Below are 18,154 nucleotides of genomic sequence, written 5' to 3'. Positions count from 1 at the left end.
TCTTTGGCCCCTGCTACAAACACCATACCCTTTCCACTGATTCCATCCTCCTCCCAAGCCATCATCTTAGGCAGAACAAGACTGTTCGCTACCTCAGGATCCTATTTGATCCTGAGCTGAGCTTCCTATCTCCATATCCTCTCCATCACTGAGACCACCGACTTCCACCTCTGCCCCAACTCAGCCCTCCTGCTGCTGCCTTTATCACCTACAGACTTAACTATTCCAATCCTCTCCGGGCCAGCCTTCCAAGTTCCACCCTCCTGTAAATCTCACCTTATCCAAAGGTACTGCTGCCCGTATCCTAACTTGCACCAAGTTCCGCTCACCCACCACCCCTGTGCTCGCAGATCTACATTGGCTCCCATTCCCCTAATGTGTCAAATTTAAAATGGTCATCCTCATGTTTAAATCTCTTCATGGTCTCGCTCCTACATATCTCTGCAGCCTCCATCAGCGCTAGAACTCAGAACTCCGCCCCCTAACCCCCCCCCCCCCAGGCCAAACTTTCAGTTCCTCACACTTCGGCTTCTTGTGCATTTCCCCCCCTGCCATCACCCCACTATTGGCAGCCATGCCTTCAATTGTCCAGACCCCACAGTCTGGAATTCCCTCTCTAAACGCTGCCTCTCTCTAGTATTAAGACCCTTCCTTAAACCAGTTTTTTGACCAAGCTTTTGGTCACCCCACCTAATATCTCCTTATTTGTCTTGGTGTCAATTTATTTTTCTGATCACACCTATGTGAAGTATCCTCGGATGTATTCTTATGTTAAAGGCGCTATATAAATGCATGGTGATGAGTAACTGTACTCAAAGTCTTGAACAATTAATGACATGGCAGATTTGTCAGTATCAATTCATATTTTTATTTTTGTGTTTTCTGCAGAACCAACAGCCCTGCCAGTTTCCCCGAGGTCCAAGGTGGTTTTCAAACACCATTGTTTCATCCGACTCCCATTCATCCGAAGGCACAGCCCGGACCTGAAGTCCGCATTTATGATCCCAACACAGGAAAGCTAATCCGAAAAGATTCTCAGGGAAACAAACAATCAGTGTATATCCAACCTCCGGCTCCACCCGTTACGTTACCAGTTCATGGAGAACAGTCATTATTCAGGTAATGTCCCCAGGAAGACGCCGAAAATTCTGTCGTAGATTTATGTCAGAAGGGCACAGCATGCAAGGTTCAGATAAAAATGGCTGTCCCATTAAATTGCGGTTAAAAAGTGGAAACTTTAGGATTTGGTGGGCACTTCTCACAGAATGATCATTACTAGTACCTTCCAGTGATGTACTCTACGGATTAGAAGGAAAGTAGAGAAGGCATATTTACCACATTGGTGGAATACTTTTGGAAGGTATTTTGTAATGGATTATATCTGACAGTTTGAGGAACTTGGTCTGAACCGCGTCCTGTGAAGTGTATGTTTGTAAGTTCCATTCCTTAAATGACAATGACGGACCGGCACATGTTGTATCGCCACCCCGCAAAAATGGAATTAATCTGGCCTCTGCTTAATACCTCCTGATCACTCGTGCAAAGTCTAGAAATACTCGCTGCAAAAATGTTGTTAGGCATTATGAAAACTATTATCACGCATAAGACTGCGCTTGCGTTTTCCTGAATGGCGAGTTCCTAATCTCAGCTGTGCTATTGTGAGGAGTCACACTGCAGGCATCAGGCGTGTTTATTCATGCCTAGAAGGTGGAAACATCCAAGGGACAATTTCCCATGGCCACTCTTCTGCACTGTTTGATGACTTGTCAGAGGCTTCGGGGCAGCTTGCCTGCCCATTTTCTCAGCTGGGGACAACATGTGGTCCTCGGTGATCATAGAGATGGGAATGAGAGAAATGTTGCCATAAAAGAAGTTGTTGATTCATATGCATGAATTTGATTGAATAGTAAATGGTTTAGAAAAATTAAATCTTAATTTAAACAATAAAAATCTGATCATTGCAAAATGTGCAATTGCAAATTTAACTATGATTTTGAAACTCTAACATTGTTTATCACAAAGGATAGATCCTGTTCATATTTACTGTACCTTTCTGGTCATTTATTCCAGGGTTTATTAAAGGAACTCTATGCACTTAATGTACTATGAGTAAATAGATTTATTTACCTCGCCAGTTTAGTAGATTTGAGTTGGAACCATGTGAAGCTTCTCTTGTGCCAAGTGTTATGAAGGGTAATGCTCAGTTATTGGCCCCAAGTTTCGCCATGATTTGCTCCTGATTTTTAGGAGCACCTGGTGTAGAACGGAGTATCTTAGAAATTTGAATTCTCGCCATTTAGTTTGCTCCAGTTCTAGTCAGTTAGAACAGTTTCACTTTGGAACAGAATTATTTTTTCAAAAGGGGGCGTGTCCGGCCACTTACGCCTGTTTTCAAAGTTTCGTCAGTGAAAACTTACTCCAAACTAACTTAGAATGGAGTAAGTGAAGATTTTTGTACGCTCGAAAAAAACCTTGTCTACACTTTAGAAAATCAGGCGTAGGGAATGGGTGGGGGGGGGGGTGGTTTAAAGGGAAGTTTACAAACATTAAATACTTCAGTTTTACAAATAAAGAGCCATCATCAATAATAAATGATAAAAACATCAATAAATCAACCCAAAAAAATTAATAAGAAATAATTTTTTTTTAAATCAATAAATAAAACATTTTCTACTTACCGACTGCAGCACCGGGAGCCCTCCAACAGCGTGCTAGGATGCCCCCCCCCCCCCCCCCCCCGAGTGTGTCTCTGTCAGTATCTCTATCTCTCTGTCTGTCTGTCTGTGTGTGTCTCATTCTCTGTCTGTCAGTATCTGTGTTTCTGACAGCGAGGGGAGGTGGGGGGGAGGAGCGAGTAGAGGGGGGGGAGCTGTGAGAGGGGAGGAGTGGGGGGGAAGGAGATTGTGGGGGGGGGTGGGAGAAAGGAGAAGGGGGAGAGAGGCTGAACGGGCCGGGCCTGAAACTTCGGGCAGGGCCCATCCCCAGCACCAGATTTACAGGTAGGTGGCGTTGGGTCGGGTCGGGGGGGTGGTGGGAGGGAGGTCGGTTCGGGTCGGGGGGAGGGAGGGAGAGGGAGAGGGAGGTCAGGTTGGGGGGAGGGAGGTCGGGTCCGGTCCGGGGGGGGCGGGAGTCGGGTCGGGTCCAGTCTGGGGGTGGGGGGGGGGGGGGGGAAAGAGAGTCGGGTCGGGTCCGGGGGGGGCGGGAGTCGGGTCGGTGTCGGGTCCGGAGGTGGGGGGCGGGAAACGGGAGTCGTGTCAGGTCGGGAGGAAGCAGGAGCTGGGCGTGGGAGGAGCCTTATTCACGCAGCCCCAGTGAGGCCATTCAGCCAGGGCTAGGGGCTGCGTGCTTCGGGCCCCTCCCACACAGTTTTGGGCACCTGGAGCTACTGCACATGCGTGCCCACTGTAGCGCGCATGTGCAGAGGTCCCGGCATTGTTTTCAGCGCAGGGACCTAGCTCCGCCCCCTACAGCTCCTGCTGCGCTGCGCCGAGCTGCAAACGACCTGCAGGGAGCTGGAGAATCTGAAAGTTTTTTTTAGGCGCACTTTGTGGCGCGAAAAACGGGCATCCAGGTCGGGACTGCGCGGCTCGAAACTTGGGCCCATTGATTCTGAATGCACAGTCCCATTGTGGTTGCTATGTTATGAAAGAAACATTTTTTTCACGCAGAGCAATTGCATTTTACTATATTTGTTCCAAATATTTTCCAAAAATGTGAACAGGGTTTTCCCTTGGTCACTCCACACACCATTCTCCATTACTGATGGCTGTGCACATTGCCTCGCATGTTTGCTCCTTGATCGTGTATTCACCTTCCGTACAGCCTGTGGTGGTTACGAGAGCAGAGTGAACAGAGAAATCTCTCAAATGGCTATCGACCTTTGTCTTAGCAGAGAGAGCAAAGTAGTTGCTGAAAGAATTGAGCTAGCTGCTTCCTAATGGAAGCATGACATATCAAACCATTCCACCCCGCCAAAGAAGGTAAGGCTATTCCCCTGCTGTAGTTGCTATCTCATGGGAAAACTTTGGATCTTTCTAAAATCGCTAAGTGGAGTAATTATGCATTGTTGTATTAACTTGTCGCAAGGACTAATGCGTGGTTTGGATGAGTTTTTTTTTCTCTGAAAGGAGTTTTTCAGATGACTTGTGTTTTTGCGAGAGTAACCTTGACCATAAGATGAGGATGAACTTGTTCAGTTATTTGGTACATTGTAAGTATAGAACACTACTCTGTCTGGTTTGATGAGATATCCAGATTCAAGGGAGAATGCAATGTGATAGGAACCACCATGGTCTGAAAATCATTTAATTGTCTGAATGAAGAATATGTCTCTTTTAACATTTGTAAAATGTAGCTTTGAATGTAATGAGAGAAATGTATTACTTGGTAATAAAATGCTGTGCTGCTGACCAATTTTATTTGTGAAACCATTGCTACAACTTTGCACTTTTGCCACATGTGCATTGGTGTAAGTTATATTTGTGCTGGTACACTTGTGACAGTATTCTGATTCCAGAGTAGCTAATCTTGTATTATTGGTTTATAATCATTTGCTTCCGATCACAATTTAGTTTGTGTTCTACATCTATTCCAGTTAATTGCATTGTGGAATTTTGCTCCGACAGCATTGCTGTTCAGGTATTCAAATCATAGATAGATAGATTTTTAACCAATAAGAGAATTAAGGGTTATGGGGAGTGGGCGGGTCAGTGGAGCTGAGTCCACGGCCAGATCAGCCATGATCTTGTTGAAGGGCTAGATGGCCTACTCCTGTTCCTAATTCTTATGTTCTTATGTTCAGGTACAGAATTTATGCATCCTCTTGTCAACATATATATAAATCTAAACTTTGCTGGTGATTGTATATTCATAGCAATGTAACGAGTACAAATCCAACTTCATTACAAAATGTAATCAACAACTGGCTGGCTGCAGGACACCAAGGGATGGATTATATATTCTTGGAAATCCTTATCTGCGACTACAATTTAATTGTCTGGATGATGAGTATATCCCTGTGACATTCTAATATTTGCAATATTAGAAAGGCATTCTTTAATAATGAAATCATTTCTTTGGTAACAAAATACTATCAGCCATTTAATAGTAAAACCATTGCTACAGATTCACATTGAGCATAAAAACTTTTGGCTTCACATGTTGCTAGTCTGTGTATGAGTCAGAGCATGATGGTACCTCCCTGTACTCAAGTGTCCAGTTCAGACTGTGCCACCGACATGAAGCAGCAAAGAGGATATGTACTTCCCTGTAGATAGTGGAATTGAAGAGAGTTGCAATGGGCTGTGCTCGTAACTTGACAACTGTTAAAAAGAAGGAACTTGCACTTTCACCTTATTGCATCCTCAGGACATCTCCAAAGTGTTTGACAGCCTATTAATGATTCATTAATTTATTAATTATTGAAGGCCAGTTGTTATGTAGGCAATGATTGAAGTTTGGCCAAGCTGCATGACATCCTATGCTGTGGTTTAAATGCCAGCTTGCCTCAGTTGGTTGTGCTCTCACCCCACAGTCAAGAGATTGTACGTTCAAAACCACACCAAGAATATAACCTAAGCTGATATTTCAGTTTAGAGAATACTGTATTATTGGAGGAAATGTTAAACCAAATCTGCCTGTTCCCATAGCACTATTCAAAGAACAGGAGTCTGGAATAAGTGGGAGTTGTTTATAGGCCCCCAAACAGTAATGCTAATGTAGGGCACAGGATAAATCAGGAAATTAGAGGTGCATGTAACAAAGGTAATACATTAATCATGGGGACTTTAATCTACATATTGACTGGGCAAATCAAATTTGCAGTAATAGTGTGGAGAACGAATTCATGGAATGTATACAAGATGGTTTTCTAGATCAGTATATTGAGGAACCAACTAGAGAACAGACTATTTTAGATCTAGTATTGTGCAACGAGAAAGGATTAATTAATGACCTTGTAGTAAAGGGGACCTTAGGGAAGAGTGATCATAATATGATAGAATTTTATATTGAGTTTGAAAGTGACCTTGGGTCTTAAATCTAAATAAAGGAAACTGCGTAAGTGTGAGGGGAGAGTTGGCTAAGGTAGATTGGGAAACTGCATTAAAAGGTAAGATGGTAGACAAGCAATGGAAAGCATTTAAAGAATTAATAATTTACAACAAACATACATTCCTTTAAGGCACAAAATCGCCACAGAAAAAGTGGTCCAACCGTGGCTAACAAGAGGTTAAAGATAGTACTAGATCAAAGGAAGAGGCTTATAATGTTGCTAAAAAAGAGCAGTAAGCCTGAGGATTGGGAGCATTTTAGAATTCAGCAAAGGAGAACCAAGAAATTGATAAAGAAAGGGAAAATAGAATATGAGAGTAAGCTAGCGAGAGACATAAAAACAGACTGTAAAAGCTTCTATAGATATGTAAAAAGGAAATATGGGTCTCCTACATGCTGAGACAAGAGAAATTATAATGGGAAATAAGGAAATGGCAGAGAAATTAAACAGATATTTTGTGTTTGCCTTCACGGAAGAAGACACTAAAAACCTTCTGGAAATAGTGCAGTATCAAGGATCTAGCGAGAATGAGGAACTGAAAGAAATTAGTATTAGTGAAAAAATGATACTGGAGAAATGAATGGGACCGAAAGCCGATAAATCCCTTGAACCTGATGGCCTACATCCTAGTGTTTTGAAGGAGGTGGCTATAGAGATAGCGGATGCATTGGTTGTCATCTTCCAAAATTCCATAGATTCTGGAACGGTTCCTGCAGATTGGAAGGTAGCTAATGTAACCCCGCTATTTAAGAAAGGAGGGAGAGAGAAATGGGGGAACTATAGACCAGTTAGCCTGACATCAGTAGTAGGGAAACTGCTAGAATCTGTTATTAAGGACGTGGTAACAAGGCACTTAGAAAATAATAATAGCATTGTGCAGAGTCAACATAGATTTATGAAAGGGAAATCATGTTTGACAAATCTGTTAGTATGTTTTGAGGTTGTAACTAGCATGATATACAACAGGGAAACAGTGGATGTGGTGTATTTGGATTTTCAAAAAGCATTCAATAAGATGCCACACAAGAGGTTATTAAACATAATTAGGGCTCATGGGATTGGGGGTAATATACTAGCATGGATTGAGGATTGGTTAATGGACAGAAAATAGTCCAAAGGAATAAACGGGTCATTTTCGGGTTGGCAGGCTGTAACTAGTGAAACATACAAAATTCTTACAGGGCTTGATAGGGATGATGCAGGGAGGATGTTTCCCCTGGCTGGGGTCACAGTCCCAGTATAAGGGATCAGCCATTTAGGACTGAGATGAGGAGAAACTTCTTCACTCAGAGGGTGATGAATCTTTGGAATTCTCTACCCCAGATGGCTGTGGAGGCTCATTCTTTCTTTCAGTATATTCAAGACAGAGATCGATAGAAGGGAATCAAGGGATATGGGGATAGTGCAGGAAAGTGGAGTTGAGGTAGAAGATCTCATTGAATGGCGGAGCAGGCTCGAGGGGCCGAATGGCCTAGTCCTGCTATTAATTCTGAATGTCAGTTGAGCTTCAAAAGATGAAGGAAGGAAAGACTTAAAAGAACAGCAACTATTGTGATTACATTGAGAATGATGACCTTTGTTAGATGCAAGAAATCCAGCATTTATCACTACCAACCATAAATTATACTATCGTTATCACATTTCCTGTTGAAGATGTATTATGCTCTTTTGATCGTTGACTCCTTTCTTGTTTAACCACATGACATATTTTTGCACTCTATTTTTTGTTTACGGATGCATCTGTGCTGCAACAGTGTTGGTATGAAGTGTTTTTTCTTCGTGCAGCAATTAAGTTGTTGTTGTAATTCTGGAACACATCTCTTATGTGACTCATGGCCTCTTCTGTCAAGTTACTACCCAAGTCATTTTTTCTGCTACTCCATATAAATTCTTATTTCCTCTTTTTTTCTTCTTCCTTCCCCAACCTGATTTTTTGTAAGGGTTTTTTATTTAAAAAGTGCTCCTCTTTAAGACTTGCATAAGGATTGTGACATTGTACAAGAATATATTTTGATTCCCCTTGGATATGGAAGCTGGGGCAAGTTATTATTCATGCTCTGTCCATTTGCCTCAACAATTCCTATGAAAGGCTTAAAAACTAATTGGACATCTGCCAGCCATTGCAGATGATTTCCTCTCTCCAATGCAGGTGTGTTGATTTGAATGACTACCTCTGTGCTATAATTCTATGATTTATGAAACCTATGCTTTCTGGAAATGAATGTGATAAAAATGTACCTGTATTCTTCATAATTTTTTAAATCTTTTTTAACAGTCGTGATGTTCACTGTGGTTGTGCTATTTAAAAGAAGTGCTGCTTTAACATTTAAGTTTAAAAAGGCCCCTTTATGTGCATTAATACTTCAGCTATCAGTCTAAGGCATTAGATGCAAGTAGTTAATATATATGCTCTCTCACGGTTTCTTATTTGAATTGAAGTATTATGTTATCGCACTGTTTTTAGTTGCTGGATTATTGGCATACCACATGTTATTTTAATTGGCATATTATATACAATACCACACAAATTGTTCTCTTAGTTAGAATATTATACGCTATACCACATATTTGATGATTTTAATTGGAGGAGATATAGATGGATCTGTATTCAGGTCAAAAGCTAGCCTTTGATTCATTGACAGGATGCCTTAATTTATAATTTCTAAATCATTCCAAATTGAGCAAACTGTGATACATTAACTTACTAACTGGAAAAAGTTCGGAAGTACCATGGAGCACTGGAACTCGATATGAATTGTGGTTTCTGGGCTATGTGTTGCAAAATTGTTGAGACTACATTATCAAACTTAGAGTTTGAACATGTGTACAATGTTGAGTGATCATAGGCTAGACTTTCCCCTTCATTTTTGACGGTTTTCTCGGCGGTACAGCTCTTTTTTTGGTGAAAAACCGCCCGGCGATAGTTTCCTCTTTATTTTTTTTAAAGAGTTCCGCCGACGTTTTGAAAATACCGCTGGGATCAAACTGCCTGCGTGCACCGCCGAGAAAACCGCCACGATCCAAGTTTTGTCTCAATGGGGACCCGTGCACCTCGCCGAGGAAACTGCCTACGAAAAGCTGCCGGAAACAGGGTGGCAGGTGAGTACCCTGAAAAGAAAGGCAAGTTAAAAGTTTTTTTTAGAATTATTTTAAAAATTCTATAATGACGATTATGTTAAAAAGGGTCTTGAGAATGTTTTCTAACTTTTTATTTTTTTGTTTAATTAAAAAAATATTTTTTGAGTTTTCTCCCCCCTCCCTAGGCCCAACCGCAGCCTCGGTCTAAATTTCAAGTACTTACCAATCATTCTGTTAAGAACTGCCCATTTTACCTAGTTTCGCTGAGAATCTTGGTGTAGGATCCATTTTTTCGCCGGCCGGTATTTTTTTTTCTTTTTTATGGAAATTTTCACCAGCTTTATTTGTAGAATCTTAGCGGTCTTTCTGGGCGGCAATCGGGCGATGGGAGGGCTTTAGGGAAAGTCTAGCCCTAAGTGCAGTTAAAAAGTCAACTGGAATAAGGGTGAGATTTTCTGCTGCTATTGGCAAATACTTCTCTCCCTTTCCTAGTGAAATGATGTTATACTTGCATTACTTTTGGAATACATTTTTGTGTATTGGATCACAAATAGATTGTGGATTGCTATTACTGCGACAAGCTTAAAACTATGCCTGGCCTTGGCTCTTAACAGATGAAAGATCAGTTACAACTGCTTAACCTCTCTCGGCTGTAGCTATGACCAATCCTGTGATTCTTGAAGTAACAGAATGGGAAAATAATTTTTTTTTTATAAATGGAAAATACTCGATGAAGAAGAATATTTGTGAGTGGATCATTAGTATTGTAGACAACATAAATTTTTTGAATCAGTATCTTGAATGGGATGAATTCAACCTGGGTTCATATCCCAGTTTTAGGAGATGTTGCCAAATGAATGGAAAAAAAAAATAACTGATTTTAGTTGGGCCAGATAATGGGTCTAGAGTTTCCCAAATCTGTTTTTCTGGTGCCCTCACCTGAGGTGTGCTGCTTTTGTCCGCCTCCAAGTGCAGCGAAAAAAGATGTCGGTATTCTGGCTGTTTCCCAGCCTCTTCTCGGTCGTGGCACAGCGTGGCCCATTGGATTGAGGGCGGAGCTCGGTCCTGGCGCTGAAAACAGTATCGGGACCTCTGCACATGTGCACTAGAGTTTGCGCGCATGTGCAGTAGCTCTTGGCAGGCTGTTTCTGCAAACCCGCGCTGCAGGCTGTGTGAGAGGGGCCCGGAGCATGCCATCCCTAGCCCTGGCCGAATGGGCTCCCTCATTGGCGGCCCGCTGCATTCCCTAAGGTAGAACTTCTTCTAATTTTTATTTGTTATTTACTGATTGATTTTGGTGCTTTAGGTGCAGGGTTCCTTCTATTTTTTTTTATTTGCCTATTTATTGATTGATTGATTGTTTTGGTCTTGGTACTTTAGGTGCAGGGTCCTTCTATTTTATTTGTTAATTAATTGCTTATTACTTTTTGTGCTTTGCTTGGTGCTTGGTGGTGCTTTAAATGTAGTTACTTGCGCCGATTCCTTAACTCTAGGTAAGGTTTTTCTGTGCGGACAGAAGTTGCAACATACGCTGGCCTAAGTTAGTTTGGAGCAACTATTTGCTGGCCAAATGCTTAAAACGGGTAAGTGGCTGGGAAATGCCCCCTTTTGGAAAAAAAAACTGAACTTATAAAAACCTAACGAACTCACTTACACTGGCGCAAATTAAATGGCCAGAATTGCAACTAAAAAGATAGTCCAGAAAAATCAAGTTGCTCAAAAAAAAAGGAGCAGCTCCTGGGGAAACTTGGGCCCCATTAACTTTCTCTCTGTCCCTTTGTTTGACCACTGATTCATATCTCACCCAACACTGCTTCCCTCTATTAAGAGCCAAGGCCAGGCATAGTTTGAGCTCCTCACAGTGATAGCAACCCACAACCTATTTGTGATCTAATGCATGATACGCAGTATACTGTGTTTCTGTTGCATGCTCCAGCCACCTTGCTATACTGCACTGACCTAAAAATGTCAATTTAGTAGATTTAAAAAAAAATAGCTAATTGTTTGGAGCTGGTATTGATTTTTGACCCATATTTTTGTGTTCTTAGTTCCTCCTCTTCTGGAACTGTGCTCACTGACATACAGTGGCTTCCAGTCCGGCAACGCCTCGATTTTAAAAATTCTCATCCTTGTCTTCAAATCCCTCCCGATCTCTAACGTCCTCCAGCCGCACAATCCTCCGAGATCTCTACAATTCTGGCCTCTTGCTCATCCTTGATTTTCATCTCTTCAACATTAATGACTGTGCCTTCGGATACCTAGGCCCTAAGATCTGGAATTCCCTCCCTAAACCTCTCCACATCTTTCTCCGCCGTTAAGCCGTTCTTTGAACAAACTTTTGGTCACCTATCCTAATATGTGGCTTGTCAGATTTTGTGATAATGCTCCTGTGAAGTGCCTTGGGGCATTTTTACTACATTAAAGGCACTATATAAATGCAAATTATTGTTGTAATCGTCCAGGCTTGCATTCATGTAAGTGCAAGACGATGATAATGCAAACTTAACCAAAATAAAGTAGTGAGATTAGTGCATGGATTATTGAGCAAGTATTTTGATAGACATACCGTTTCCTTATAGCTCACTGTCAGAATAGTTTGTCCAGGTATTTATATGGATGCAGTTTGTTTATCATAGAATCATGGAATGATACAGCACAGAAGGAGGCCATTTGGCCCATCATGCCTAACCTGTACCGAGTTAATGGGCTTACTATAAGTTGTAAAGCCTGCAGTCATCAAACAGTCTGTATAGCTACTATATTGTAGCCCTTGCACTAATTTAGAGCATTGATTGCGTTAAAAATATGACGATACCAACCTATTATTTCAGTCATATTCTATACTGTTGAGTACTGAAATCCAGTATTCAGCTACATTAAATGATTAAAGTAGGTGCATTTATTTTTGCAAGAGGACGCGACGTACAAAATGAAGTAAAGCATGACCTGAATATATTGCGAGATGCAATATAACACCTTTTTAAAGTCCAAGGACTATGAGATTGTTGTGGAAAAATATTTCCGAGACTGTATAATATATAAAGAGAGGTTTATTAAATCGGAGACAAAGCTTTGGGAGAAGTGTTAGAGATCTCTGTCTCTGAACCACTTCTCAAATTGGTATCTCCAGTGAGGTTCTTTTATCTTACAAATTACGTCACTTTACATCACATGCTTTAGAAATAGTCTTTAAGTCTAATCATCGCATTCATACAATTACTATCCAAGGCTGAGCTCTTGATATAAACCAGCCTGCATTGTGACAGGGCATTATACACAAGTGCAGGCCTTTTTGGCACCGGTATAGACAAACATACCTTCACTTATCTCTCCAGTCATTCATTATCTCACTTTCCTATCTCCATAACTCAAGGCCAGCATACCTTGAAGTCTAACTGTTTTTTTTATATAAAGCATAATGCATCAGTATTGTCCCTTACAAAATTCATTAAAGGGAAAATAAAAACAAATGTTTGGTCCCGTATACTAGTCAAGTATATGTCCAAAAATTCGCTCCAACAATATTCCCCCTTTTGGTCCTGGAGGATGTTCACGAAATCCAGATGACCACAATGATAGTAGCATGGTGTCATATATTCGTCCTTTGGGGTATGTTACTTCCCTGATGTTCCATATGTCCACCTTGCCTGTAGCTCTAGGCTACCCTTCAAAGATAGTGGTCGGTGTCATTGTCGTCTGTTTCTTCATCCTTGGTGTCTTCAGGTATTTCCATCAGGTGTGCTTCTTCTTCGGCGATTACACTGGCTACTGGCATCAGTCGAGCCATCATATGTTTCTATGTTTCTATAACTTTACAGCAGATATTAAAACACCCGATAATCACACAGCAAGTAATTATTATTACAACCAGAATAATTACTCCATGCATAAGATAGGACCCCCAGGATTCCCCTAACAGCCAGTCAAACCAGCCAGATCCTCCTGTTGTCGTGGATAACTTCTTTACCTCCCTTCTTATGTGATCAGCGAGGTTGCTTGTGTTTTCTGAATTATCGGGAATGTAAGTGCAATATTCAGCTCCAATTAAGGCACATGTGCCCCCACTTTGTGCTAGTATCTAGGGCCATTCGGTTCTGGAGTACCATTGTGCGTATGGCTACCATTTCAGCCGTTATGCCCTCTATTGCTTCAGCAGTGTCGTTAACTATCTGTTCCAGTACCCTCTCTAGGTTACGTAATTCATCCATGGTGCGTCCTATCCCGAATGGGAGCATCATAACCCCAAATAGCCTCTCTACCGGGGTAAGATCTCGTCTTAGTTGACCTGGTGTCTGTACTTCTGCTAAAGTACGTACCCGTCTGACAAAAGGGGACCACATATCCCAAATAACAGGACCCCCTCCAGTCCTGTGGCAACCAGGGGTAGGCCTTATGCCCGCACACAAAATAATTGCCATTGTATGCTGTTAGATTCGATCCCAATCTCTCTCTCAGTCCCCCGTCGCCACCTAATCTTAGGGTCCCAGTCCTGACTACTTGTCTGATTCTTCAAACCCTCTATTTCAAAGAACCCCTGGTTTGTTGTTTCGCTGGCTATTATGTTCCACCTGGCGAGGTTAAAGTATCCTGCTACAAAACCTGTTTCCTCACCAGTCAGGTTTCTAGTGAAACAAATGTCAGCGGTGGGCCTTCCAACTCCTAAGGTGTTGGTCAAAACCAGGAACGGGGGTCGTACTGACCTATTGTATTCTGGCTGGTACCATCCGTCAATGCATCCAAAAGGTAACCCCCCCCGATCTCCATGTTTCTTTATCCCCACTCTGGTTCCAAGTACCATTTACTTCCCCTGTACCGTTTTGTCGCATTACCCACTACGCTACTTCCGAAATGTTAAGGGAGATTGACCTCAAAGGGATGCCTCCTTTGCTATGTATGGGGATGTGCGAACATACCCAGCAACTAGAAAAGTTCTCATTTTGCGCATAAACATAAGACATGTACAAAAAGGTATTTACATGTACCGTATATACTCGCGTATCATGCGACTTTTGAAGACCTAAATTGTAACCTAAATTTGGGGGGTCGCATGATACGCGAGATACAAAATTTGCGGGTGTGAAGTGCTGGCCAAGATTAGGCTGTTAGGCTGTTAAGCAGACCGTATCCACGCTGAATCTCGGCATGCTCCAACAATCCTCTATGTAAAGACATTTCTCTTGGTTTCTCCTCTCACTCTCCATGATGGTTGTAAATCGAATATCCCTGGTTGATATTAGTTCCTCGATACTCATGACCAAATCATTAGTTTATGTGGAAAACAAGCCAAGTTCCTGCAGCACATCACTAACTACATCCTCCCAATGCAAAAAAAAATCCATTTGACTCCTGCTGAAATTCTTCTCTTCAGGGGGAGAGAGAGTCGCGGAGGTCGGGGGGGGAGAGAGAGTCGCGGAGGTCGGGGGGGAGAGAGTCGCGGAGATCGGTGGGGAGAGAGAGTCGGGGGGGGAGAGAGAGTCGCGGAGGTCGGGGGGAGAGAGTCGCGGAGGTCGGTGGGGGAGAGCACGGAGAGAGAGCAGAATCCACTCGATGTTTCATGTTAAGGTCTGTATTCGATCTCAAAAAAGTGACTCGCATGATACATGAGATATATGGTAAAATCATGTTTTGGGGACGAAAATTTAGGGGTCGCATGATACGCGAGATCGCAGGATACGCGAGTATATACGGTAACTCTCGTTTCGGTCTAGCTAGCAGGCCGGACCTAACACGAACTATGATAATCGCACCGATAGCAATATATAGTTTCATCTTATTACTCTATAATTAACAAATAGTCAAAGGCAAAATGGCCGTATGGCTTGCTTGAAGAATCTCTCGCTGTCAATCTGTAAATAGACAAACAACAACAACTAATACGTGTGCTAAACGGCTGGTTCAAAAACCTTAAGCTGGGTCCAATGCTTCCATTGTCCGTTCCCTTTAACATCGATGCAGGCACAAGTGTCCCTGCTGATTATAACCTCATACGGTCCTATCCATTTTTGGGGCAAACCCCGGTTTTCCCGGGAGGACCCTTACCATAACGCGACTTCCCGCCAACGGGGCTTCAGGGAGCTTTGTAAGCTCTGCTTCCGCGTCTCTTTCTTTCTGATTGTCCCTAACTAATATACGCATCCCTTTTAATTGAGTACTTAGTTCCAAAACATACCGTTTTATTTTGTCTTTTAATGGGCCTACATCGGCCCCCCCTGTTATGATGTTCTCTGGTAATTGCATCGCCCTTCCTGTCATTAGTTCATAAGGAGTTAATCCGGTTGTCCGGTTTGTCGTGGCTCTTAACTTCATCAATATAATGGGTAATACTTCTGTCCACGTATTTCCTGACGTTTGCATGGCCTTTGCCAGGGCGTTCTTAAGGGTATGGTTCATGCGTTCTACCATCCCAGAACTCTGCGGGTGGTAGGGGATGTGGAATTTTTGTTTTATGCCCATCAGCTGGCATATTGTTTTTACAATTTTTTTTCCCAGTGAAGTGGGTGCCTTGGTCGGAATCTATCAGAAGAAGCACTCCCCATCGGGGAATCACCTGCTCGGTCAATATCCTTGCCACTGTTGAGGCAGTGCAATCACGTGTGGGGAAAGCTTCCACCCACCGGGTAAATTGATCTATAATCACTAGGTAATATCTTTTTCCATGGGATGGGGGCAAAGGACCTGTGAAATCAATTTGTACGTGTTCCCATGGCCCCCGTGGATGGGGCTGGTGTCCCATTTTAATGGGCCTGCCTGGATTATATTGTGCGCACGTAACGCATCGATGGCAATATTTGGCAATATCTCTCCCCATCCCTTTCCACCACCAATCTCTTCCAAGACTCCCGGTCATGGCCTCTCGTCCTGAATGGGACAGGCCATGATGCAACTCCAATAAGGTATTCTGTATGCATTCAGCCGCCATTACCTTGTCGTTTCGTCTCCAAACGTTATCCTTCCCTTGCGTTGTGCCCTGCTTTGTCCACATACCTATTTCCTCCTCAGAAGTGTTCTGGTGTAGTTTCTCAATACTTATCTGTTGGTCTCGGGGCCCCAGCAGCACCGACTGAGACTTCCTCACACTCTTCCTGTTCTAATGCCTTCTGTGCAGCTACGTCTGCAGCTTTATTTCCCTGGTGACTCAGCCAACCTGGACTGGTTCGGTCCGGCTCCCTCCTGTGGGCTTTAATTTTAATAACTGCTACCTGTTTTGGTTTATTACTGGCTGCTAAAAGAGCTTCTATTCTCAGCTGATGCTTTATGGGATGTCCGCTAGTTGTGATAAAACCCCTTCTCCCCCATGCTGTCATATAATCGTGTACTACCCCGAATGCATATCTACTGTTCGTATAGATATTAACAATCTTATTTTCCGATAATTCCAGTGCCCGGGTGAGGGCTACCAGTTCTGCCACTTGAGCTGACGACCCCCCATTAATTCGCCCTGATTCAACTGTCTCTAGATCCTGGTTAACTACGGCCCATCCGGTACGAGGTAGTCCCTCTACGTATTTTCGGGAGCCGTCCACAAACAAGGTTTGTTCTGCGGTTTGAAGGGGGGCGTCTTTTATTCTATCCTCTTCCATATCCTCACATACCTCTTCGGGGTTGTTTCCTACATCCCTAATTATGGTTACCGCTTTGTTTGGGGTTAAGAGGACTGCTTCCCACTTTGCCCGTCTCATATTAGATACGGTTCTCAGTTTTCCTGTGTTTAACATTTCTACCAATGTGTGTTCAGTGTGGAGAATGATGTTTCCAGTCATCACCACAGGCTCGCTTATTTTTACCGCCCAAGCTGCGCAATCTAGCGCGGCTATACATCTGGATAACCCAGTCACCACCGAGCTTTCGGTGGTAGAGTAATAGGCTATAGGTCTCCTTTTATCCCCGTGATCTTGGGTGACCATGGCCATATAGAACCCACCTTCAGTGTTACAGTGGATGTGGAAATCCTTACCCATATCAGGCAGTCCCAATCCAGGTGCGGAGACTAGTTCTGACTTGAGTTTATTATACGCCTGTTCTTGTTCAGGGCCCCACTCTGAGGTCTAGGGCCGGTTTCCCCCCTTTCACTAATCTTTGTATTGGCTCAGCAATTTTTGCAAAATCAGGGATAAAGTTCCGGCTGTAATTAAAGAGGTCCAGTACCTTCCTCACCCCCCTTACCGTTACTGGTCTAAGCATGTCCTTGACAGCCTTTTTCCTATCCGAGGGCATTTCTTTCAGCCTCTTTGAGAGGCAGTACCCTAGGTACAGGACCTGGGATTTCCCTACTGGCCATGTTGGGGAGTTAGTGGTGCTAACTGTTTCTTTTAAGATACCCTTTTCCACTAGCCCTTTTACTATTTCTACAACCGCTGTTCTAGCTTCAGGTCTTATAGGGTATTGTCGGTGTGGTTTATGAGGTGGTCCAGGGACTTTAATAGGATCCATCTTCGCCTTTCCAGTATCCAATTTTGTCTGTGCCCAGACCCCGGGCACAGAGGCACATATGCCTCCATACCCTCCAGTATAGGTGTAGCTACAGCCAGTCAGTTTTTGTGGCTGTAGCTACACCTATACTTTCCACACGGTGGGCTATCTGTCCTAAATCTCCCTTACTGCCATCCGCCTTTGGCCATGTCAGTTTCCCCTTGCCGCAATCAATCAGAGCCTTAAATTCCCTCATTACATCATTCCCCAATATTGTTCCCTCACGATTCTTGCATACGTAAAATCTCATGGGTATATATAAGTTATCAATTTCCACCAATTGGGTGGTGCTCAGGTAGGCCAGTGTGGGCCATCCATCTATTTCGTTTATCAGAGCCTTCCTGTCGGTGACGGGAAGGGGCATAATTGATAATGGATATTGAGGCTCCCATGTCCACTAGCATCTCACACTGTCGGCCCCCTGCTAGTGCAGACACATATATCCTTCCCTCCTTTTTACTTTGTACAGGGGCTGCCGGACATCACCGGGTGGCTTTGTACGCCTGCCACTTCTGGTATTCCTGTTCTGACAGGGTCCTTGCCTTATTAGGATAG

General features: G+C 43.1%; 1 protein-coding gene across 3 annotated transcripts in view; it reads left to right on the top strand.

Annotated features, from left to right (window-relative positions):
- ctdp1 (CTD (carboxy-terminal domain, RNA polymerase II, polypeptide A) phosphatase, subunit 1) overlaps nt 1-18,154 on the top strand; it is a 385,081-nt gene that overhangs the window by 125,973 nt on the left and 240,954 nt on the right. For all 3 annotated transcript variants that reach the window (XM_070888570.1, XM_070888569.1, XM_070888571.1), the window contains one exon: nt 889-1,119. In XM_070888570.1, the coding sequence (XP_070744671.1) occupies nt 889-1,119 (231 nt within the window). The remainder of the gene's footprint in view (nt 1-888; nt 1,120-18,154) is intronic.

The sequence above is a fragment of the Pristiophorus japonicus genome, chromosome 1 (genome assembly GCF_044704955.1).
Source record: "Pristiophorus japonicus isolate sPriJap1 chromosome 1, sPriJap1.hap1, whole genome shotgun sequence".
Taxonomy (NCBI): Eukaryota; Metazoa; Chordata; class Chondrichthyes; family Pristiophoridae; genus Pristiophorus; species Pristiophorus japonicus.
Note: the sequence above shows the minus strand (reverse complement) of the source record. Positions and strands in the feature narration are given on the sequence as shown.